General features: G+C 35.6%; 1 protein-coding gene across 5 annotated transcripts in view; it reads left to right on the forward strand.

The window, feature by feature from the left end:
- MON2 (MON2 homolog, regulator of endosome-to-Golgi trafficking) overlaps positions 1-26,511 on the forward strand; it is a 136,043-nt gene that overhangs the window by 12,908 nt on the left and 96,624 nt on the right. For 3 of the 5 annotated variants that reach the window (XM_064377288.1, XM_064377289.1, XM_064377292.1), the window contains exons 2-7: positions 5,123-5,186; positions 15,828-15,955; positions 16,958-17,089; positions 20,076-20,205; positions 21,952-22,049; positions 22,720-22,845. In XM_064377288.1, the coding sequence (XP_064233358.1) occupies positions 5,123-5,186; positions 15,828-15,955; positions 16,958-17,089; positions 20,076-20,205; positions 21,952-22,049; positions 22,720-22,845 (678 nt within the window). Of the gene's footprint in view, positions 1-5,122; positions 5,187-8,021; positions 8,039-12,628; positions 12,710-15,827; positions 15,956-16,957; positions 17,090-20,075; positions 20,206-21,951; positions 22,050-22,719; positions 22,846-26,511 lie in introns of those variants that run through there. The other 2 variants (XM_064377291.1, XM_064377290.1) reach the window with 2 other exon arrangements.

Genomic DNA, 26,511 nt, shown 5'->3' on the forward strand with positions numbered 1-26,511 from the left:
CAGTCAGTTCTAGATAATACCTAATACAGTGTAAATGCTATGTAAATAGTTGTTACACTGCATTTTATTTATTTTTTATTTTATTTTATTTTGAGACGGAGTTACGCTCTTGTTACCCAGCTGGAGTGCGATGGCGCGATCTCGGCTCACCGCAACCTCCGCCTCCTGGGTTCAGGCAATTCTCCTGCCTCAGCCTCCTGAGTAGCTGGGATTACAGGCACGCACCACTGTGACCAGCTAATTTTTTGTATTTTTAGTAGAGACGGGGTTTCACCATGTTGACCAGGATGGTCTCGATCTCTTGACCTCGTGATCCACCCGCCTCGGCCTCCCAAAGTGCTGGGATTACAGGCGTGAGCCACCGCGCCCGGCCTACACTGCATTTTAAAATGTGTGTGTGTGTGTGTGTGTGTGTGTGTGTGTATTCCCCCCGCTGCTCCGAATAGTTTGGATCTGCAGTTGGTTGAATCTGCAGATACAAAACCAGTGGATACAGAGGGCCGGCTCTATGGTATTACGCAGGAAGAGTTTACCGAGTAAGAAATGAGGTCAAGGATATTCTAGGTGGTCTTAGAAAAGCAGTCAACAAAGGGTATTGAGAAAAAAGGAAAATGTTTCTTGAGAAGATTAATTTTAAAATATTAAATGCTGCATTAGTATTTCAGACTTTGGCATTCTTTCCAACTCATAGATTGTCCTCAGCAATAGATTAGATTACTTACTTACCATCTCTATTCAAGTCTGTAGAACTTTTTTCATCTTTTCTTCCTTTTTTTGTTTGCATGAGTATCAATTAAGGAAAAAAAACCATGTTTGCAATTGATTACCTTCCCTACCTATATACATGGTATCTGATCAAAATAAGGAATACTTCTAAAGCAAGAAGTTAATGATTTTTTTTCACACTTAAAATCCTTGATACATAGAAGGAAATCTGATTGTAAAGACCTCAGTTCATACAGAATACCCTTAAAGATGTAGGCTAGTCTTAATTCATACCTAAGTGATATACAAGCATATCAATAAACATTGATAGTGAAACTTTCCATCAACACAGCGTGCCTAAGAGAATAAGATGATACAATTCCAAAGTATTTTGACAGTAGAAACTTGGATGTTAAAAATGAGGAGCTATGAGGTAGTCTAATTATATCTAAGATGACAAACAGTCCTTTTGGTAATTTTTTGAATTTAGACATGAAAATACTAGTTGCATATCTTCTAAAACACCATTTTGGAACTGCTTAAAAAATGCTTGACCAGGCACGGTGGCTCACATCTATAATCTCAGCACTTTGGGAAACCGAGACAGAAGGATTGCTTGAGCCCAGGAGTTAGACACCAGTCTGGGTAACATAGGGAGACCCTGTCTCTACAAAAATAAAAAATTAGCCAGGTGTGGTGGTGTGCACCTGTGATCCCAAGTTACTCAGGAGGCTGAGATGGTTGGATTGCTTGAGCCTAGAGGTCCATGCTCCAGTGGTCTGTGATCACACCATTTCACTCCAGCCTGGGTGACAGAGTAAGACCTGGTCTCAAAACGAAAAACAAACTTCCTTTTTCTTCTCCTTATTGTGTGTTTGTGTAAAGATATTAATTAGACATGTGCACACATTCATGGTTCAACTCCATCTCAGGAAATCAAAATAATGTCTGGTGAATTTGATATCATTTACTGACATCTATCATCTAGCATGCTACAGGATGGATTTTGGAAACTGTTAAGGTTTGACTGACTAGAATTCAGAAAGTCTGGATAAATTACATTAATAATTATAATGGTTCAGTTTAATCAATTTCTGTTCGCACCAAAGCAAAAGCACATATTGACTTTGGGCCTATGCAAGGTATATAGAGCCATAGTGAGAAAGGCGAGAAGTTAAACTTGAAAATGTTGATGGAAGAAATTTCAGTGACCACAGATTAATTTCCACTACCTCAGTAAGAAATTGATCCAAGAGAATTTGAGATGGGATGTGTGAATGTTACAAAATACACATAATAACTTCAGTTCTGTAATGTAATTTTTACAGTAGTAAATTTGCTATGGTTTGTACATCTTCAGGGTATATCCGGAATCTCATCACTTCTTACCATCTCTATCACTAACAATCTTGGGCCACAGTCCATCATCATCTCTTGCCCATATTATTGTTGTAGTCTCTTAAATTTTACTGTATTTGGAATCACCTGAAGATATATTTTTTTTAAATTGATGGTTGACTCCCACCAGCAGTCATTCTGATTTAACTGGGTTGCAATCAGGATATCAGGACCTCAGGACTTATTTAAAAGCTTCTGGTGTTTCTAATATACACTGCTTCAGTTAATCAGAAAACCAATAATCTTTCCCTGAAGTAATTCATTTTGACTGTGTTTTTCTCTAGTAGACACATTAATTTAATTTAGGACCTTTCCATTTTCTAAAGTTTTAGAAATAAGTCCTAGTATATCTATTAGGCTTTTTAGTTGTGAGCAATGAAAACTGACTCCGGCTGATTTAAGCATAAATAAACTTTACTGATAGTATGTTGAATGGTGCACAGAGTTGGTAGAAGGCTGGATGGAGCCAACCCTAGAAAAAATATATGAACGAAGGGGAGGCTAAACAACTAGAACCACAGCAAAACTCATGCCAGCAAGACCATTATGGCTGTGTCCGCTGATTACTGACTGGATGCTGCTGATTGCACTTCTGGTTGTTCTGGTCACTCCAGGCCACTGCTGGTTCTGCCACCTTTGGAAACTAGATATTGCTTTCACTATTGCTGTCATCAGAAAGAATTCTTATTGTCTCTGCTCTTTGTTACTAGGCTCCGCATTCAAAATTGCTGGTGGGTGCATCTCTATGGGTAAGCATAGGCTGCCAGCAGGGCATGTGAAAAAGCATCTGCATTTTCAATTTTAATAGTGGGAGATGGGCTCTGTTTTGCACCAAGACTTATGAAGTTAGAGATTCCTCAAACACAAACAAGGGCTTGACATGCTTGGAGCCAACAAAATGACAGAAGCCTACTGAGCATGGTATGGCTTACAATGTGTTCTTTATTTTAGACATCAGTTCATTGTTTGTCAGACTAACAGCCCATAGGATACTGGTGTTCTTACATCTTATTTTTAAACCTTTAGAGACTGCTACCACTTGTCCCTTAGCAAGCAGTAAGAGATAAAATAAATGACCAAGTAGCAAGCAAATTAATAGGAAAACTTGTACATATAACTTCTTACAGTACAAACTTACTGTCTTTGGAGGTATAGATAACAGTATATGTATAAAATAGCATGTTTCTAAATAGTAAAAATGTCCTGAGTTTCTATGATGGAATCAATGTATCAATATTATGTGTCAGCACTCTTTTTTTTTTTTTTTTTTTTGAGACGGAGTTTTGCTCGTTACCTAGGCTGGAGTGCAATGGCACGATCTCGGCTCACCGCAACCTCTGCCTCTTGGGTTCAGGCAATTCTCCTGCCTCAGCCTCCGGAGTAGCTGGGATTACAGGCACGCACCACTATGCCCAGCTAATTTTTTGTATTTTTAGTAGAGACGAGGTTTCACCATGTTGACCAGGATGGTCTTGATCTCTTGACCTCGTGATCCACCCACCTCGGCCTCCCAAAGTGCTGGGATTACAGGCTTGAGTCACCGCGCCCGGCCTTGTGTCAGCACTCTTTAATGGAATTATAACATGGGCTATAGATGTAATACATATATGTAATTTTTAACTGCATTAAAAAGTAAAAAGCCAGGTGCAGTGACTCATGCTTGTAATCCTAGCACTTTGGGAGGCTGAGGTGAGAGGATTGCTTGAGGCCAGGAGTTCAAGACTAGCCTGGGCAATATAGCAAACCCTGTCTCTACAAAAAACTTAAAAATTAGCTGGACATTGTGGCATGTGCCAGCTACTCAGAAGACGGTGGTAGAAGGATCACTTGAACCTGGTAGTTTGAGGCTGTCATAAACCATGATTGTGGCATTGTACTCTAGGCTAGGCAATACAGCAAGCCTCTATCTCTAAAAAAAAAAGAGGGAAAAAAGTAAAAAGAAACAGACATTTAATTTTAATAATAATTTAACTTAATAATTTGAAATATTTCAACAAGTAATCAGTATAAATATTTAGGGGATAGTTTATATTCTTTTTTTTATACTAAGTCTTTGAAACCTAGTGTGTATTTTACACTTAGAGCACAGCTCAATTCAGACTAGCCACATCTCAAATGCTTAATAGCCACATATAGCCAATGGCTACCAAATTGGACAGTGCAGTCCTGTGGCGCTCTGTAAAATGCTATATGACTTGCCAATACTACCAGCTAAACTTACTATGGTTAATGAAGGTTTGGTTAGTGAAGGTTTTGTTACTCATTTTCAAAAAAGAAAACTAGCTTTTAAAATCCAACACAGGTCTGGGTGTGGTGGCTCACGCCTGTAATCCCAACACTTTGGGAGGGCGAGTTGGGTGGATCACTTGAGGTCAAGAGTTTGAGACCAACCTGGCCAACATGGTAATAATAAAATATAAAAATTAGCCAGGTGCGGTGGTGAGTGCCTATAATCCCAGCTACTTGGGAGGCTGAGGCAGGACAATCGCTTGAACCAGGGAGGTGGAGGTTGTAGTGAGCCGAGATCGTGCCATTGCACTCCAGCCTGGGCAACAAGAGCAAAAAACTCTGCCAAAAAAAAAAAAAAATCCAACACCATAGTTTTACTTGATTTTGCAGTGTTGTACAATCTTTGTGTGTGTGGTAGTAGGAGAGGAGGCTTGAAATGGGGAAAAAGAGCCTAATCATTTTCAGTAGGTTTTGTTTTTGTTTGTTATTTTTATTCTCAGAACATTTAAATTTGCAGGGGATTGAGGTATTCCAATATGCCTTAAGGCAGAGGAAGGCAACATGTTGCAGTGCAGAGTTTGCCTGTGAATAATCGAATTAATCATATTTTATTATATTTAACGTATATGTCACTTCTGGGCTTAGTATCTGATGATTTGAAAACTAAAAAAGGTGTTAGTGACTGACTTTATTTGTGCTTCATATTTTGTCTATCACATATGACTTTATTTTCTGCAGGTAATTCATTTTGGCAGTAAATTTTATGTTCTAATTATTTTTATTATTGCAGGCTGCCGAATCAGGAATAATAAAAGTTAAAACAATAGCTGCACGAAACACCGAAATTTTGGCAGGTAATTTTTTTGTATTAAAAAATTTAATAATTTACAAAAATTTGACTAATAGTAAAAGCAGAATTTTTCTTGTAAAAGCCATACGTTTTCTGTAACATCTCTTCCTCATGCCCTAACATATGCTATTCATAATGATACAAAATGGGTAAAAGTTCCTAACTTAGGAACTGATTGTGTTTCCCAGCGATGAATGCTATAAAATTCTCTGAAATCAGAAAGCTTAACACTACTAACTCCTTCAAGGCAAGGAATTTTTTTCTTACTCATCTTTGCATTCTCCTCCACTTCTTGATAATCACCTGAGACACACCATAAAAAGCATTCAGTAATATTTATTGCATTGAATTGAATAAAAGATTCATTCTCAGTTCACTTTCTATGATCTAATCTATTTATAAACAGTTCATAATGTAGTCTTCTATATTTAGTTGTACCATATGAATTTTGAGTCTTGGGACTAAGGCAAGATGATCATGAAAACAGAATGAGAGTGAAGTAGAGAAAAGAAAACAAAAATGTTTTCTTACCTTCCCTTGATTGAACCTGGTTTTCAAGGAGGAATTTTTAGGAGTTTCTCTTTGGCATCATTCTTTTCTATTCAGTCCACTCCTTTCTCTTCCTTGGTGCCTTTTGTTCTTGCCTCCATAATGAACATGAAACAGAGGTAAACTGGCTTTTTTTCTTAAATCTGTTATATGCAAGGCACTTGTGTCATTCCATCTTACATAACAAGCTTGTGGGGAAATATTATCTTATTTGATAGTAGAGCAAACTGAGATGTGAAGAGGTTGTTACTTGCCCAAGGTCACAGGAAAAGTGGTGGAACCAGATTAAAATCCAGGAGTGTTCAAGAGCCCATGTTCTTCCTGCTGCAGTGTGCTGCCATGGTATCACCAGGTTTCCACACTAGCTACTCACTCCCAAGTGTTTCATACGTAACCAGTGCTTGCTTCAGTGATCCTTTAATCTGCATTTCCAGTTCCAGTAGTGCTGCTGATCTCAGCTAATCTATGAGAAAAGAAATCCTATTAAATTAATTTACACAAAGTCCAAATAGAATTTACAAAAAGTCCAAATAAAGAATCTCTTTAAAAAGGGATACCAATATGTCTGTAACTGGTGGGATTTCAACATGTTATGAAATAAAATGAAGATTTCTGGGAACAGATTAAGGATCAGAGGGCAAGAGTGGATTGTGGATTTCATTTAGGCTCTCCAATTTTACTGGAAGTTTGCCCTTAGGGTAAGCTTTCCTCAATTACATCTGTTTCACACAGCTTTTTCCCTGATTTTGAACAGTCTATCAAAACACCAAATAGTTTTATAACATGCAGAGAAGTGAATAATGCTCTATATAGATATTGAGAAGGAGTATAGTGAAAGTGGTGGGTAAAGGCAGAGGTGCATATGATTGGATTACGAAGGTTGGCAAGTGGGGTTTTTTTGTTTTTTTTTTCCCCCTGAGATGGAGTTTTGCTCTTTTTGCCCAGGCTGGAGTACAATGGCGTGATCTTGGTTCACTGCAAACTTCTCCTCCTGAGTTCAAGAGATTCTCCTGCCTCAGCGTCCCAAGTAGCTGAGATTATAGGTGCCCCCCACCATGCCCAGCTAATTTTTATGTTTTTGGTAGAGACAGGGTTTCATCATGTTGACCAGGCTGGTCTGGAACTCCTGACCTTGTTATCCCTCCTGCCTCAGTCTCCCAAAATGCTGGGATTACAGGCATGAGCCATGGTGCCAGGCGAGCAAGTGGGTTTTAATGGGCGATGTATATTACGCAGATTAGTTACTGTGGGGAAATTGGTGTTTAAAGATAAATGATGTCCTGGATATTTTTATGTTGGAGACTTACCATAGGCCAATCATATTAGAATATCACTGTAAATATTTAAAATATTTACTGTTGCTGTTATCTTTGTTGATACTGTGGTACGTTCTTAATTATTCTCCAATAATAAAAATTTTCATTGGTTTTATAGTTTGTGGAAGACTTTTTTTAAAAAATGACTGATTTCTTCAGAGGATCACTGTTATTTCAGCGTTCTGTCCCAAGTAAAATGTCTAATTAACTACTCTTAAGATGAGTAAGAAAAATTTTGACTTAGTTGGTATGAGTTAAATATATAGGCAGGCTGTTAATTTCATTTTAATTCAAATCAAGCATTATTCAAATCAAGCTAGATCTGTATGCAAATACAATTAATAGTTCATGCTTTACTCTTCATAGTATCTAGAGCCAGGTACTTGAGGAAGTATATTCACACTTAAACTTTAGTATTTTTAATGAAGTATTTAAAGCAATTAATACCTAAAAGTTATAGTTTTATACACCACTCTCATCTTGAAAATCAGAGGGTGTTCAAAACAGAGTTTAGTGTATAGTTTCTAAACTATATAATTAATTCCGAGTACAGTTAATACTGAGAAAAATTTTTAGTTAACTTTTTAAAATTTCCTGAGAACTATTACTTCTTTATGGTACTTGAGACTATAGGAGACTATACTACTTTTGTGCTCTAATATATGTCAAAGATACCAAACAATTGAGTCTCAAATGAGATGGGATATTGAAATCTCATATGTCTTTTTATATATATTCAGAATATATAAAGGTTTGTTGTAAGAATGATAACTTTTAATTTGGATCAAGTAGTTTAATCAGTGATACTCAGCATAGATTTCTAGTCACCTTTAGTTTTCTTAGATTTATTTTCCAAGGGAATATTATTTATGTTTCAGAATAAGTCTTTGCTTTACATCTCCCCTTCTTTTAAGCATCCTCCTTTAATGTTTATTTTTCTTTGTTTTCACTGCTGTCATGAATGCTGACATAAGTGGGAATGCTATGCCAGGTAATGTCAGCATTGATTCAGATGTATAGATCATTATTTCAAAATTTCCATTTTCTTTAAAGAAAAAACTTTGAAAATGAGAGATAGCAACATAAAGGTTTCATTTACAAGGCCAAATGCCTTAATCTTACATTTATTATCTATTATATAAATATTACATATTATAAATATGTGTTTATTCTAGTTTATACTAAAAATTCAGAAATTATTTGTTATACAAAGATTACATAATCTGCTTTTTAAATAAATATTTGTAACAAGGAAATCAGTGAAGTTGTGGTATCTTTTAACATTGTATATTTAGCCACTACCTCAAACCATAGTGGTTACATCTACCTGTGGCTGCTTTCAGCTGCTGTCATTATACATAAATAATTTTTACATAAATAATCAGTAGATATGACTTTTGTTCTTTTTTCACATGTTGTTCCCTCGTTTTTTTTTTTAAAAGAGCTTATAACTAAAAGGTCTTTAAGTAGCAATGAGTAAATATGCTTTGGAATTTTTTTCTGATTTTAAAAGATAATTTATTTGCTTTTTAAATTTAATATATTTATATTTTATATATAATATTTAATATATTTTCTTATCAATAAATATGCTTGTGATATTTTACAAAGTCTATATATTATGCAACATACTCTTAATAAGTAAATAATTATGTAAGAATCAGAGGAGATATAAAGATGAGTAATGAAATTCACCTCTAGTCTATATAGAAATGCAAGAAATATACTTGAAAGAAATGTTTGTGCCATTCATTCTGTTTAGCTTACCTACTCCTTGATTTGGCTTTTGAAGACCTTTTAAAGAAACTTTTTTTTTTTTTTGAGACGGAGTTTCGCTCTTGTTACCCAGGCTGGAGTGCAATGGCGCGATCTCGGCTCACCGCAACCTCCGCCTCCTGGGTTCAGGCAATTCTCCTGCCTCAGCCTCCTGAGTAGCTGGGATTACAGGCACGCGCCACTATGCCCAGCTAAATTTTTGTATTTTTAGTAGAGACGTGGTTTCACCATGTTGACCAGGATGGTCTCGATCTCTTGACCTCGTGATCCACCCACCTCGGCCTCCCAAAGTGCTGGGATTACAGGCTTGAGCCACTGCGCCCGGCCTGAGAAACTTTTTCTTTTAGATGACGTACTCCCTGAGGTCAGGGTCAACATCTTATTCTGCCTTATGTTGCCAGCATACTACATGGGAAATAGTAAGCCCTCATTAAATATGGGCTAATAAATAAATTACACTAAAGGGCAGCTAAGTCACTGCTGCCTCTAATATGTTTTTTTACCTCTCTTTGATTTTTTTTTTTTTTTTTAGAAATGGAGTCTCACTGTGTCACCCAGGCTGTAGTATAGTGCATGATCTCAGCTCACTGCAACCTCCACCTCCTGGGTTCAGGCGATTCTCCTGCCTCAGCCTCCCGAGAGTGCCACCACGCCCAGCTAATTTTTTGTATTTTTAGTAGAGACAGGGCTTCACTGTGTTAGTCAGGATGATCTCAATCTCCTGACCTCATGATCCACCCAACTCGGCCTCCCAAAGTGCTGGGATTATAGGCTTGAGCCAACGTGCCCAGCCACCTCTCTTTAATTTTACATGTTATAATTATTGAGTAAGTAAGTTTTATCATGTTAAGTTCAAGTTCAGATAACAGAAAAATGAAGGAGACTGACCCTTAGCATAGAATTTTAATACTATGTCGTTAATGCCAAGATGGAAGTATGGAGGGCGTTGTTATAGGGACATAGGGAAGGCACTTAACCTGCCTGGGAATCTGAAGCAGAGTCTGGAAGCCTGAGGAAGACTTAGCCAGGCAAATAAAGTATAAAAGTGTAAAGTAAAGGGGACTCCTTCAATACATGAGGTTTGTGTGTACAGCTTGCTGTACTTGAATACAGTATTCAAGTGTTGCCAGACCAAAAAGTATGAAGGGGGAATAGGTGTCAGGAAATTCGTAAGTGCCATTATGTGATATTCTGAGCATGATGGAAAGAGTTTGAAACAGGGAAGTGACACATTCGTATTTATATTTTGAGTAAATTAGAATAGCAGTGTGGAGGATATATTTCAGTGTATAGTCATTTAGGCAGAGATCTCTTGGGAGGCTATTTCTAAAATCCAGGCAAGAAGACACAACGGGGCAGGGGGAGTTGCTGTAAATAAAGCCAATTTCGCAAATTGACCTGTTGAGCCAGGGAGATTACATAGTTTATCTCCAGTACAGTGTGCCTTTATTTATTTTTTCTTTTTAAAATTTATATCCTTGTATTATATCTTTTGTATTTTTTGTTGTATCATAAATATTTTTCTTTGATGCCAGTCTTTTTAAATGTTTTACATTGCTGTATGATAGGGGAGGGATAGCATTAGGAGAAATGCCTAATGTAGATGACGAGTTGATGGGTACAGCAAACTACCATGGCATGTGTATACCTATGTAACAAACCTGCATGTTCTGCACATGTATCCCAGAAGTTAAAGTATATTTTTTTAAAAAAGAAAATAAATAAAAATAAAATTTTAAAAATTACTATATGATATTTCAGCAAGTGTATTGTAGTTTAACGATTTTCTTATGTTAGGCATACTTCAGTATTTAGAATTATTTCTTAATAATAAATTGCTAGTAGTGGGATTATAAAGAGTATGAATATGTTTAAAATTCTTATAGTATGTCAACATACTGCTTTCCAAAAAGATGAGAGTTTATACCTTTGCCAACAGTAAGTGAGCATATTTTTATAACCTTCTTGCCAGGATGTTGATGATGATTATTATTTTGAGATGGAATCTTGCTCTGTTGCCCAGGCTGGAGTACGGTGGTGTGATCTCGGCTCACTGCAACCTCCGCCTCCCAGGTTCAAGCGATTCTCCTGTCTCAGCCTCCTGAGTAGCTGAGACTACAGGCAGGTGCTACCACTCCTGGCTAATTTTTTTTGTATTTTTAGTAGAGATGGAGTTTCACTGTGTTGGTGATTTCTTCTCATAGTTTCTTAGTTTCAGGTCTTTTTTCTTTTTCTTTTGTTGAGATGGAGTCTTGCTGTATCACCCAGGCTGAGTGCAGTGGCACAATCTTGGCTCACTGCAACCTCCACCTCCTGGGTTCAAGCGACTCTTCTGCTTCAGCCTCCCAAGTAGCTGGGACTTCAGGCACCCGCCACCATGCCCAGCTAATTTTTGTATTTTTAGTGGAGACAGGGTTTCATGATCTTGGTCAGGCTGGTCTCGAACACCTGACCTCATGATCCGCCCACCTTGGCCTCTGAAAGTGCTGGGATTATAGGTGTAAGCCACAGCACCGAGCCATGACTTCTCACTTTAACTAGGTGTTGATCAGTTTTCTCTGTGTTAAATTATTCTTTTTTAAAATTTTACATTCATTTCTTTGAATTTTTGTGTTTTCTTTATCAAATTGCTTGAGCTATTGATACAGGAAGATATTAACCTCCCATCATGTTTATATCATATTTTTTCCAGGCCTTTTACCCTTTGCTTTTTTTATCTAGATGCCTTTCAGTTTTACATAATCTAACTAATTTTTCTGATTTCTTTTGTAGCTCTACAAAAGAAGAGGTTTGTTTTTTTCTTAATAATATGTAGGGTAATGTGAGGATTTTGATTTTTTCTTTTGCAAAATTATTAACCAGTCAACCAACATCATTTGTTGAATAGCCCTTCTCTTTCCTGTAATGTGCTTTTAATATGAAGCTGCCTAGGCTTTTATTTGTCCTCATTCTTGAATCATTTAAATATAGTTTCAGACTTTTTGATTTTTTTTTTTTTTTTTTTTTTGAGAAGGAGTTTCGCTCTTGTTACCCAGGCTGGAGTGCAGTGGCGCGATCCCGGCTCACCGCAACCTCCACCTCCTGGGTTCAGGCAATTCTCCTGCCTCAGCCTCCTGAGTAGCTGGGATTACAGGCACGCGCCACCATGCCCAGCTAATTTTTTGTATTAGTAGAGATGAGGTTTCACCATGTTGACCAGGATGGTCTCGATCTCTTGACCTCGTGATCCACCCGCCTCGGCCTCCCAAAGTGCTGGGATTACAGGCTTGGGCCACCGCGCCCGGCCCTTTAATTTTTTTTTTTTTTTTTTTGAGCTGGAGTCTTACTCTGTAGCCCAGCCTGGAGTGCAGTGGCACAATCTTGGATCACTGTAACTCCACCTCCCAGGCCCCGGTTCAATTCTCCTGCCTCAGCTTCCCAAGTAACTGGGATTAGAGGAACACGCTATCATGCCTAGCTGATTTTTATATATTTAGTAGAGATGGGGTTTCACCATGTTGACCAGGTCTTGAACTGCTGACCTCGTGATCCACCTGCCTCGGACTCCCAGAGTGCTGGGATTACAGGCGTGAGCCACTGTGCCCAGCTAAAATATTTTTTAATGTTGCTAGGAATATCAGTCTTCCCCAGAACTAGATTTTGAGCAATTTGAGTATCAAAATAATGTCTAAGTGACATTTTCTCCCTTTCACAAGAATTGAAGTTTTTCTTTAACGGCTGTTAAAATTTTTCTCAATAAAACTTTTATTAACCCCTGTTTATATGATTCATAGTGGGGTATCCTAGTTTAATTCTTTTTTTCCAGGATAAAAACTGCAGTTATGCAGTGAAACTGCTCAGAGAAAGGAAACCCTTATGATATGGGGACCTGGTGGACCTCTTTCAGGTGTGTGAAAGTGCATCATTTGATCTCACAGTTACATAATTCGGAAATACAATATTTATCCAACACACAGTGTTACTCTGTTAAAGAGTTACACTTATTGAGGGACTTAGGTGGAAAATAAACTTCTTCTTTATTCCTTCTCCATAACCTATTTTTGTGTTTTAATGAAAATAGAAACAAATAACTTCGATCAAAAAGAATCAGCTTTTTCTTTTTTTTTCTGGAATGACATAGAAAATGGTTAAAGTAAAATGTCTTCTTTATATTGCTGTAGAGCCTTTTCCTCAGTTTGATTTCTAAAATCTCAGTCTGTAGGAAGGTATTTATGTAAAGCTATCATTACCTAACATATTATTAAAGTTATTGTGGAGAGGGGATGTCTCTCAGTTGGAAGAGCAAGACTAATTTATACTTCTTTGGACTGTTACCACTTTTTATAGAAGAAAAGGAAAAGCAATAACTTTTTTCCTTGTGCTTTTTTTCCTTATGCTTTTTTTCCTTATGATTTTTCTCACTGAATTACAATCTCAATACAGTGGAAGCGTTTTTGTTTTTCAAAGTATACTTCAAAAGACTTAGGGTAGATAAATATATTTTATTGTTTTGTTGATCATTTATTCTAGGTAACATAGAAACTTCTTGTTTGATTATTATATTCTCATATAAATTTGGAGGGAAAATATGAGAAATAGATGTTTGATTCCTTTGAATTACATTAAAATAAATTCATAACAAATTAATTTTTATTACTACCTTAAGTTTATCTCAGCTTGATAGAACTGGTTGTAGCTGACATGTATATAGCATTTCACCGTGACTCACCTTATTTTGTTGATTTTAGTATGCACAGTTTTTTCACCTTTTCACATCCCCTGATTGGTATGCATCTTGCAGTTGATGGCATCTTAGAATCACTGTGAGCCAGGCGATGTTGTAGTTATCTTTTTCAATGTGTGCATGAACTTGTTATGGTTCTTCATGTTATTATCACATCAGTTGAGTTGCGTGCATTGTTGATACCACATATGTTGAGTTTAATTGCTATTTAAAATGTCACCCTAGTTGTTGAAAACTTTCTGTTACCATCTTATGGTAAGATCAAAAAAGCACCAGCATCAAAACATGCAGAATGGTTGCTATTGACTTAGAAGAAAATCTCAGAGACAATAGTGAAGTACTCTTTCAAGAAATAAGGTTTTCATTCCCAGTGCTGTTGATGGCCCAGAGGATGAAATTGTGAAGAAGAATTCTAAGTGATTAGAAAGCATTGTGTCATAGTTTAATTGGCACTGGTTTTTTTGTTGTTGTGATATTATGGGTATGTCTTAAAATCATTAGCATCTTAGACCCTATGAAAGTACATCTTGTTTTGTTTTTTATGAAAACAAGTTCATTTTCCTTTATTTGTCTGAAGACTTCAGGCAGACAACTTTAAAATGCAAATCACTGGGTCCTCTTTTAATTTCCATTATTATCAGGGTGCTATGTACCAGAAGGAAGGGCAGCATAATGTTGTAAGAAGAAGAGTGAACCAGGAGTTAGAAGACATAGCATATTTTCAAATTCTGGCTTTACTATCTAGTTACTGTTTCAGTAAGGCCTGTAAACTCTCTAAGATTATTGTGATGTTGAAAGGAGAAACATATATTAACACATAAAAATTATAAGTGTACAAAAAAAGAACAAAAATAATTATAAGTGTAACTTGGTTACTGTTGAGAGCCTTTAATATGCGTGAATGTTTAATAAGGAGTATTCAGCAGAGGTAGAGGTTGCATCATACTTCAGTGGTTCTGGCAGGATTAAATCTGGTAGGATATTTAATCATTTTATTGAAACTTTATTAGGAGGGTTCTGGTCATCATCATTTAATCATTATTCATATTGTTTAGGAAAATTTGTCCCTAGGTTTGAATAAAAGCCTTTGTGTATGAGAAAGCAAGGGAATAAGGACAGGGAGCCCTTTTGGGAACACTTCTTTGCCAGTTAAATTTGCCATCTTTAGCTGTGCTAAATCAGTAATTTATGCTGGCGTACTGAGGGACTTTGCAGAGCAGGCTGTAGGAAGTTGTAGTCATAATTTACCATACCATAAAGAGAGCTTTGGAAGAAGAAGATGAGGATTTAAATTATAAAATTAATGTTAACACTGGTTTTACATTTTTAATGATGATTCTGGATGACTTTGTGTCAATTTCTTTTGAAAAGCATTTTAAAACTTAGATTTATATGTCTTTATTGCATGTCTTGCCTCAAAAAATAACTGATAGAATTAGTTCTTTTAATAATAAATCTTGCTTATAAATTTCATGTTCTCTTGACTTGCAATTCCATGTCATTTATTCAGATTCCCAAAGGATGACAAACCTGCCTTATCCATCTTTGAGTAGCCTTTCAGTAAATGTGTATAGATTTAATTTCATTTTGTAAATTATGAATAATTATGTATAATTCAGTTTGTACATTTTCTAACTTCTTACATTTTTATTGCCACTTAAAAACTTCTGAGTGAGCTGGATTGGTAGAAGAAGTTAAATTAAGGTTTGAAATTACAGCATGTGCATCTAATTAATTTAAAGTGGCTGTTTCAGAAATAAGAGGAGTAATGTTGTTTTTAGTGAAATATGTTTATTTCTTGAAGAAATTAGGGCTGTTTAAATTCAAGGCATATAGTAAAATTCTAGGGAATTTCTAAGTATTCATTTACAAGTATTGTGGGGATGATGTATGTACTATCTTTAATGATTCTATTCTAGGGTGGGAATTCTCATTTATGTTTTCCCTCCTGCAGTATATGAAGAAACAGAGTGCTTTTTTGAGGTGGGAGAGAAATTTTGAGACTCCATGTCCTAATAGAGTTTGTAGCAGAAGTTGGAGGAGAACCAAAGGACAGAGTGTTAGGAGAAAAGCATGGGAAAGCAGTAGTTCAGGCGTATAGTTTAGATACAGAGTCTGGAGTGTCTGACAAGGTATTTTAACACTTGATTTTTGTTTTGGTATTTATTTTACATAAAGTAATTTTTATTGAGATAACTATTACTGATTGTAATTATATAAAAATACATTTTAAATTATAGATTAATTTTAATAACTTACTTTATATGTGTTCTAAATGAAGCACTGAAAGAGAACAGCTCAGAGGTTGTACAGCCTTTTTTAATGGGTTGTGGAACTAAGGAACCGAAGATCACTCAGCTGTGTTTGGCTGCTATTCAGAGACTCATGTCACATGAAGTCGTGTCCGAGGTAATACGAAGATTTTATTTAAACTGCACCTAAGAGTTGAATCAGGAGTTTTCATGAAAAGAGAATGAAACATACCTGATATTTAATATATAACTATTTTAGGAATAGCAGTGTGCTTGGAGAAAACGTCTTTATTTAAAAATACTGTCAAATCTCCTCATTACACATTCACAAACAATTATTTTTGCAAGTCATTTGTAATCTAAGAAGTCACAGTTCAGTAATATAGATGAAAATTTTGAGACTCAAGCAAGTTTTCAATTTAATTGGTTATTGAATGTTTCTTTTATAAAGAGAGAAGGGAAGATCATAACTCTCCTAGATTATATGGAGATATAATTTGTTTTTCATTAACACATTATATGGAGATATAATTTGTTTTTCATTAACTTAAACATAGTTTGTATCTAACATTATGATGGAAAAATTAAAAAAAAAATTCTTAACCATGAATCTGCATTTTGGTCTCAAATTTAATGGTGTTATCTTAATTTTATACTCTATAAGTACTATAATAGAAGTAATAAATGTTTTGCTGTAAATTTATCTTAAATAATGTCAGATTTAATTGAGTGTGCCAATGTGTTATTAATATGGTTTGCATTTTGTTTTTTCTTAGATGAAGTAATGTATCTGAAACAGCAGACTCATAAATTGCATATGTCCATATTATGTATATCCATATACAATCTATCAATATTACTGTAGAAGTGAGCTACGATTTTGACTAGGTATTTCAAAACTGCTTGCTGCTATCTGTATATTCAAATTGGCTATTATAATTTTTTAAAAATTTACTTTTTTGAGGGAGAGAATTAATTGATTGTAAGTGTTAAATTACTTGAGAGACATGTTTGGATCTAGAGATCTAAAAATACAGTTTTTGTTATTGTGATCAAGAAATCCTCTCCAACTGAGGTAGGTTTATATACCTTTTCTTAATTAGGGACATCAACATCTATATTTTATTTGTTGACAATAATTAAAATAACTATTTTACAGACTGCAGCTGGAAATATAATTAATATGCTTTGGCAGCTAATGGAAAATAGTCTTGAAGAGCTTAAGCTACTTCAAACAGTTCTTGTTCTTTTAACAACCAATACCGTAGTTCACGATGAGGCACTTTCTAAGGTAAGAAACCTGTTTGCCAGAGTTCATACATGTTTTGAGACGCTATTTGAATAAGCTGGCTGAAAGAGAAAAGCTTGGTGCCTTTTGAATCAAAAGCAACTTCCCTACAACTATTGTGATGATTGACATTACATGTTAATAACTGTTGGCACCTTATTTTTTCCAGATGAGAGTTGAAATCACGTTGGGGTGCTTAAGCAAAGCCCCTTGAGTCCAGCCAACAGCTTGAGTTGTGAATAGGAAATAGAAAAAAGAGAGAAAGTAGCAGAAGAGTAAGCATAGGGAAGGAGGGAACTAAGGAAAAAAAATGTGTTGTAAGATATTGCCTTCAGTATTTTAGATTTCTTGTGATAACTCTCCCTACCCATAATTTAACATGTATATGATCTGTAAACCAGACAGTTCAAATATGTTTCTTAAATGGCTAGACAAGATGGCTATCATTTTGTCCCCACTCCCACCCAGTTTGGAACATATAAGAGCCATTCTATTATTTATTTTACTTTTTAAAAAGTTTTTTATTATGAAATATTTGTAAAGAACAGAAAGTAAAGAGTGACGTAACAGTAAATGAATTATTGTCTAAGGAATTTTTTAGATGCTCAGTAATAGCTTTATTATAATTTGCATGGCTTGTAAAGAAGTACAGTATACTATCACGTTAAGCTGTATATACTATCTCAAGTGATGTTCTTACATCATAATGAGATTTTTAATTGCAAATGGTTTATTCTTTTAAGCTTATACTGGCTATATAAAATATTTTATATATTTTAATATATCCTTTTATTATATATTGTTCCACTTGGTTTCTAGCTATCAAATTATTGTTCTGATACATATAATTAAAAATTTATGAAAGGTTTTCATTTGACCTACTAAAGAAATAAGAACTGATTTTAGGATTTATTTTACTGTGTTGGTTAATTTGGAAATGCATTTACTTGGTATGAGAAAAATCAAGTATAAAGAAATAATATAAAATTGAGTAACGTGAAGGCTTCTATATAACTATGTACTATGTCTTTCCTTTATGTTGAAATCTAAAGAGTAACATTGGTATCAAAGGCTTGCGTCCCTTAAAATTTTTAATATAATTAAGGTGATAGGCATTGATTCTAAAACTATGTGTTTTTCTCCAAGAATGACTTCTTTTAAAATTAGAGAACTTTTGGAAGTATAAATAGGAGAAAATCTTTATGATATTGGGGTTAGGCAAAGATTTATTAGGGCACAAAATCTAAAATCCTTGATAAGCCACAGAATGTGGGAAATACAAATATCTGATAAAGGACTTGTATCTAGACTATATAAAGAACTCCTAAAATTCATTCATAACACAGACAACCCAATTAAGTATGGACAAATGGTTTTGACAGACACTTCACTAAAATAATATATTCAAATGGGTGACAAACACATGAAAAGAAGTTCAGTGTTATTATTATTAGGGACACACAAATGCAAACCATAAAGAAATAGCATTATGCATCCATTAGAATAGTTGCAATGAAAAAAGACTGATCATATAAAGTGCTATGGAGGGTGTAGGATAGTTCTAAATTCACATATACTGCTGGCAGAAATGTAAAATTGTAAAACCACTATGGGAAACTGCAGTTTCTTTTTTTTCTTTGTCTTTCTTCTTTTTTTTTTTTTTTTTTTTTTTTGAGACAGAGTCTTGCTCTGTTGCCCAGGCTGGGGCGCAGTGGCACAATCTCAACTCACCACAATCTCCACCTCTTGGGCTCAAGGGATTCTCATGCCTCAGGCTCCTGAGTAGCTGGGATTACAGGTGTCTGCCACCACGCCCAGCTAATTTTTGTGTTTTTAGTAGAGACGGGATTTCACCTTGTTGGCCAGGCTGGTCTTCAAATCCTGGCCTCAAGTGGTCTGCCTACCTCAGCCTCCCAAAGTGCTGGGATTACAGGCATGAGCTGCCATGCCCAGGCCAACTGGTGGTTTCTTAAAAAGTTAAACCTATTCTTACCAGATGACCTATCCATTTCACTTCTAGATATTTACCCAAGATAAATGAAAACATGTCCCCACAGTGACTTGTATATGAATGTTCGTAGCAGCTTTTTTTTTTTTTTTTTACAATAGTCAGAACCTGGAAACTGCCCACATGTTCACTAGCAGGTGAATGGATAAGCAAAATATAGCGTACTCGTACCATGGAATGATACTTGGTAATAAAAGGTACAAACTACTGATACACAGAACAATGTGGATGAATTTCACAAATATTATTCTCAGTGGAAGAAGCCAGGCCCAAAGGAGCCCATACTGAATTAATCTGTTTATATAAAAATCATAGAAAATACTCCCTCTTCTGCAGTGAAAAGAGCATATGGGTGCTTGCCTGGGGCCAAGGGTAGAAGAAGAGATGGATGGCAAGGAGCACAAGAAAACTTTGGGGGTAATGGAGATACTCTGTTTCTCAATTGTGACCAAAGTTTCTTGGGCCCACATGTTTGTCAGAACTCATCAAATTATATAATTTTAAGGGATTCTATAATTTATTGTATATAAATTACACCTAATAAACTTGAGTTTTAAAAGAAAAAAATGACTCCTTTTTAAAAGTTTCATAATTTTATTTATTTATATGCTTAGCAATCACATAGCTTCTCCAGATGATTAAGTGATACAACAGACTTTGAGTTCTTGTTATTTGCAAAGCAAGTCATTCTGGGGAAATAAAAGCATAACACGTTATTATATAGGTGTTAACCAAATTTCAAAAGGTATGTTTCACATTACCAGAGCTAATTTTCTGTGGCTATATATTTACAGAGAGCTTGAATTACTTCAAAATCTGAGGATTTTATATTTTATTGTATAAAATGGTGGGACTTTTCATATTGTTGATTGAAACAACCAAAAACATAAATTATGCAATTTGTGGTTACATCTGATAAAATAAAGATAATGGCCTTGCTCTTCAGTCTTATTTCACACCAAATGAAAATTGTGTTTTCAGGCAATTGTTCTTTGTTTTCGACTACATTTCACAAAAGATAATATTACGAATAATACAGCTGCTGCTACAGTGCGACAAGTTGTTACTGTTGTTTTTGAGAGGATGGTTGCTGAAGATGAACGACACAGAGGTAAAGTGCTAAAAGTTGTTTTACTTTGTGGGTAGTTCTTGCATTATTTCATTTTTATTAGCTTTCAGCCTTTGCTGAAATGATCAACATTATTATGTCAATAATGGCAACTTAAAAAATAAATTCTTCACAATTTGATCACTCTAAGGAATAGGCTGTTTGTTTTCCATATTTATTTCTAGTATATGCATAATTTTGTGTTAAATATGGTAATTTCACATTTTAAACCAAGTATTGCATTATGTGTATTTTTTAACCAAACGTGACATTCTATGAATTCTTCATGTTATTGCTTCATCCTCATAATTTAAATTTTAAAATTCTCTAATTCTGTGATTTAACTGAACTAGTCTCCTAGTGGACACTTGCATTCTCTTTAGTATTTTATAACTGTTTTGGGCGGTTTCCTACATATCTTTTTGAATTATTCCTTTAGGATAAATTTCCAAGAGTGGGCTTCCCTCATACATTTTTGTCTGTGTCTGCTAACATATGTTAAGAACATTTAAATAATATAAAAATTAATTTTTAAATGTTTTTATCAAATACCTTTATTAGAATATTTCCATTTTGTTATATTGTTATTTCTTTATTTTTTTCTTGGGGAAAAATGCAGGTAGAATTATGATAGTTTGAAATGTTAATGAATTAATCTTATAATATGTCCCATTTGGTTAAAATATTAAGAGTCATATTGTAATAACACAGGGCAATTCCCCAGTTTGAATGTTTTATACATTCATAACCTCAATAAAATTCCTGGGTTAGTAGCTTTAGTTGTGTGTCTCTAAGGCTAATATGCTATTTAATACTTTATAGCAAGGTAGAAATACTTAGAACTTCTTTCTTTTCAAGTAGTCATTAAGTCAATATTTATTCAAAACAGACTGTCGGGCCGGGCGCAGTGGCTCACGCCTGTAATCCCAGCACTTTAGGAGGCTGAGGCGGGTGGATCACGAGGTCAAGAGATCGAGACCATCCTGGTCAACATGGTGAAACCTCATCTCTACTAAAAATACAAAAAATTAGCTGGGCATGGTGGCGTGTGCCTGTAATCCCAGCTACTCAGGAGGCTGAGGCAGGAGAATTGCCTGAACCCAGGAGGTGGAGGAGGTTGCGGTGAGCCGAGATTCTGCCATTGCACTCCAGCCTGGGTAACAAGAGCGAAACTCCGTCTCAAAAAAAAAAAAAAAAAAAAAAAAAACAGACTGTCATAACTTGCAGAGAATGGTATTTTTTACTATTAGTTAAAGAAATGCTGAGCTGGGAAACACCAGCCTAGCTGATTCTTAGCTGTTGAATATCTGTAACTGATACGGTAATAGTAGCAGATCAAGCAGTAATTCTCTTGAAGATAGTGAAATGGTAGAGGAGTTAACCGTATGGTAAAAGTTTATATGTTTGTTTGAGATTTAAAAGCACATTTAAGATCACGTGAATTTTAAATCCATGAAATAAAAGGGGCTGAAAAAAGGGAGGCTGGGAAACCAAATGTATGGACACAGACACCCAGCTTGTTAGAGTGAATGTAAGGTAGCAAAGCGTGATTCTTGTGGTATTTGGTGTAAAAATAGATCCCCATATTTTTTGTTTTGGAGGCATATGTTATAATTAAAATTAGAAATTTTAATTCTGAAATTATAATTAAAATTTATGATTATATTAACAAATATTTATTTTAAACAGAATATATAATTTACTAAAGGCCATTATGAGCTCCTAAAACCCATCCTGTTTTGATTGCAGATATTGTAGAACAACCAGTACTGGTACAAGGAAATAGTAACAGAAGATCTGTCAGTACCCTCAAACCTTGCGCTAAAGATGCGTATATGCTTTTCCAGGTATGTTAGTTGATAAAAGTAATTTTTATTCTAAAATATAGTTTTGTGTGAATTTTTGCTTTTGGGATTTTGTGTTGAATTTTTTTAATGTCAGTTTTTTTTTGAAACTATGTCAAAGGTTGTATTAAAATAGTTCTAAAGCACAACCTGTATATTTACAGCTGATTAACATGATAAAACATTATGACTCACCTTAAGAAAATAAAATGAATTCAACCCAGAACTGGAAAACAGATATATCAGAAAGAACTAATCATACAAAAAAGAAGTTTCTGTAAACAAGGAAAATTTAAGTAATAAATTTGGTCTGTGTAATATAATTTGATACATAGAAAACTGATTTTTACATTGCTTGTCATGAATAATTTTAGGTAAAACAAGATTAATTTGTACTGAAAATATTATTACTTTGGATTAAAAGCTTATTTTTTTTTCATTTACTGTCTCCGTGTATTGTCAGTAGTTATATGATTCTTCATAAATTTACTTATATAATCTATCAATTACACAATTTGGCAAAATTGGAATTACCAGTGCTTAGTTTCTAAGAGCAAAAACGTGTTATATAAGAAGAGAGGTTGTTTTTTTTTTTTTTAAAGATTTATGAACTGTGAGTTTTGAAAAGCACACTTAATTCTAGCACAGTAAATTGTTGGATTTATTTTCCCAGGACCTTTGTCAGTTGGTTAATGCTGATGCTCCTTATTGGCTAGTGGGCATGACAGAAATGACTCGGACGTTTGGCCTTGAATTACTTGAGTCAGTCTTGAATGATTTTCCACAGGTCTTTTTACAAGTAAGCCATTTATAGTATCTTGTGACAAAGTTAATCTTAATTGTTTTACAGATATTTTTAATGAAAGCAATGTGTATTTTTTTTTTTCCACATTAAAAGTTGCAAAGAAACTAGACTCAGTATCTCATGCCTGTAATCTCAACACTTTGAGAGGCTGAGATAGGAGGATTGCTTGAGCCCAGGAGTTCAAGAAGACCAGCCTAGGCAATGTAGTGAGACACCATCAATATAGAAAATAAAATAAAAAGGCCGGGCACAGTGGCTCTCACCTGTAATCCCAGCACTTTGGGAGGCTGAGGCAGGCAGATCACAAGGTCCAGAGTTTGAGACCCACCTGGCCAATATGGTGAAACCCCATCTCTACCAAAAATACAAAAATTAGCCTAGTATGATGGTGAGTGCCTGTAGTCCATCTACTCGGGAGACTGAGGCAGGAGAATTGCTTGAAGCTGGGAGGTGGAGGTTGCAGCGAGCTGAGATAGCGACACTGCACTCTGCCCTGGGCAACAGAGCGAGACTCTGTCTCAAGAAAAACAAAAAAACACTCCTGTAATCCCAGCACTTTGGGAGGCTGAGGCAAGCAGATCACAAGGTCAGGATATCGAGACCATCCTGGCTAACAGGATGAAACCCTGTCTCTCCTAAAAATACAAAAAAATTAGCTGGGCATGGTGGTACATGCCTCTAGTCCTAGCTACTCAGGAAGCTGAGGGAGGAGAATCATTTGAACCCAGGAGGCAGAGGTTACAGTGAGCCAAGATTATACCACTGCACTCCAGCCTGGGCGACAGAGCGAGACTCCGTCTCAAAAAACAAAACAAAAAGACAAACGCTGGGTGTGGGGGCTCACGCCTGAAATTCCAGCACTTTGGGAGGCTAAGGTAGGTGGATCACCTGAAGTCGGGAGTTCGAGACCAGCCTGACCAACATGGAGAAACTCTACTAAAAATACAAAATTAGCCGGGCATGGTGGTGCATGCCTGTAATCCCAGCTACTCCGGAGGCTGAAGCAGGAGAATCGCTTGAACCCAGGAGGCAGAGGTTGCGGTGAGCTTAGATCACGCCATTGCACTCCAGCCTGAGTAACGAAACTGTCTCAAAAAAAAAAAAAAAAAGCTAGGTGTGGTGCTGCTCAGGAGACTGAGGCAGGAGAATCGCTTGAGCCCAGCAGGTCAAGGATGCAGTGAGCTGTGTTGATGCCACTACCTTCCAGCCTGGGTGAGAGAGCGAGACCCCATTTCTTAAAAAAAAAGGACAGTTGTGGAGAATTGTAGCGTCAAACTTTAGACATGTAAGAATTTAGTGTTAAGTCACTTTTTTTTTAAGTGCCTTAGTATTTTAGAAGTTTAACAATAGAAAGAATCTCTAGAGACATAGTCTATTAATAGGTATTTCCCAGTGTATGGGTCTCTGAAGCAAATGTGGTATGTGAACTATTTATTTAAAAGCCTAAAGAAATTACTGATTTTTACTTGCTTATGATATATATAGTTATGTGTTTTCAGATAACTTAAATGGAAAACAACTAAAGTCCAAAATCAAGTCAGTGACTTCCACAGGGTCCCTTAGTTATTAGCAGTTCTTGAACTGTAATTTAGTTTTTTTTAACTACTTATCTAGCTCCTTCCCCTACCATGCTGCCTTCCTAAGTAATCCATTTTAGCCTTTGCCCTTACCTACTAAATGAGTGAATCAAGTGCTACGGTAGTATAAGATCTTTTAGGCCAGGATTTGGAGCTGAAATTATTTTTATATGGCTCATAATTTTTGGTATATATTAGGCAGTTGCTAAATGCTTTTGATGAACAGTGTATACTGATGATTACCTTTCTTGTAGTATACTAGGATAAGCAGTATTTAGATATAACTTGTCCAACACTCTTGTATAAATAATAGTCATAATAGCTCTTATTTCTTGACTGCTTTCTACGTGCTATGTGCCAGATTCCTTACATATTATATTCTCTTTTATCTTTCCAAATTCCTGAGATATACCAGTTATCACTGTTTACACATGAGGAAACTACATCCAAAGGGTTAAATTATGTGTCCACAGTTTCATGATTTATAAGTGATGGAGTTGAGATTTGAACTCATGTTGATCCAAATTAGTTTCTCTCCTTATCCCTTCATTTTTATTCACACATCGCATCCCAATCATTACCTTCAAAATATATTCAGGATCCAATCACTTCTTACCACTTCTACAATTATTTTAGTCTAAGCTACCATCACCTCTTACTTGAATTATTGTATTGGCTTCCTAACTGGTCTGCTTGCATATATATTAATACTGGTACTGCTTATTATAGTTGTTTGTGACACCACATCCAGAATGGCCTTTTAAAATAAGTCAGATCTTTTCAGTCTCTTGTAAATTGCTTCAGTTGATGTCCTCCTTATCAGACTAAAAGATGAAGTGTCGTTATGCTCTCTGGGACTTTTCATGATTTAGTCCCCAATATTCCTTGATCTTGTTTCTTTCCTCTCTTCTCTTTGCCCTCACCCTTTGGCCACACTGTCTTTCTTGTTGTTTCTTAAGTGCCTCAAGCAGACTCTTGCCCCAGGGCCTTGGTACTTTAAGTTCGCTGTGCCTGGAATGCTTTTTCCTCATATGGCTTGCTGTCTTACTTTTTTGAGGACTTTGCTCAATGGTCAACTTATCAAACACATCTTCCCCAACCACATTGTGTAAAATGGCAACCTTTTTTCCTACCAGCACCATTATCCATTATCTTTCTTATCCTGCTTTATTTTTCTTTAGCATTTATCACTTCCTGCCTTTCTCTCTCTCTCTCACACACACACACATATATACACACACACACATATATATGTAATATATATTATTACATATTATGTGTTATTTTACTTTCTCTCTTTCCCTACAAGAAGATAAACTCTGTGAGGCAAGGACTTAGTATACTGTTGTATAGGTGCCTTAGTAATAGTGCCTGGCATATGGCAAATGTTTGATAAGTATTTGAATGAATGAATTGGTTAATGAATTTAACTTAAAATTTTTATGTTTGGGTTGTATTTTCTGACTTTATAGGAAAAGATTTGAAACTGTTTTTACAGATTTATTGTACTTAAATATTCCCACTTTATTCTTCCTGCTATAAAGCATGGAGGGGGAAGCATTCTTCTGTGTGAGATCCTAGAATTTTATCCTGCATAATTTTCTTCCAGAGATAAATATTTATTTGTTTTTTTAACTCATCATTCACATATGCAATAAAAATTTACCAGTCACTGATGTTTTATGCCAAGTATACAGAAGTTAAATAAGACTGATAAAATCCTTGCCCTGTGGCACTTACAATTCTAATGGGGAGACAGATTTTAACTGAATTGATAAGATGTGATGAGTGCTGTGAAGGAAAAGTATTAAAAGTGTTATGGAAATAAATAACAGGGGACCAAACCTGGTGAAGAGTTGGTGATAAATCAAGGATACGGAACTTAAGCTTGTAAATGGAAGATGTCAGGTGGTTAGGAGATATGGTGAGAATAGGAAACCAATACTCCACACAGAAGGAATCTGAAGAGCAGCGACCCTGAGAAAGGATGTCTTCTTTTCTAGAAAAATAAGCTTTAAGGGGAATGAAGCCTTGCCTTTGCCTCGATGAAGTGTTGTAGTGGAAGATGAAAAAGGCAGTCTCA

This window comes from Aotus nancymaae, unplaced genomic scaffold, assembly GCF_030222135.1.
Source record: "Aotus nancymaae isolate 86718 unplaced genomic scaffold, 86718_ANA_hifiasm-v0.15.2.pri h1tg000016l, whole genome shotgun sequence".
Classification (NCBI taxonomy): domain Eukaryota; kingdom Metazoa; phylum Chordata; class Mammalia; order Primates; family Aotidae; genus Aotus; species Aotus nancymaae.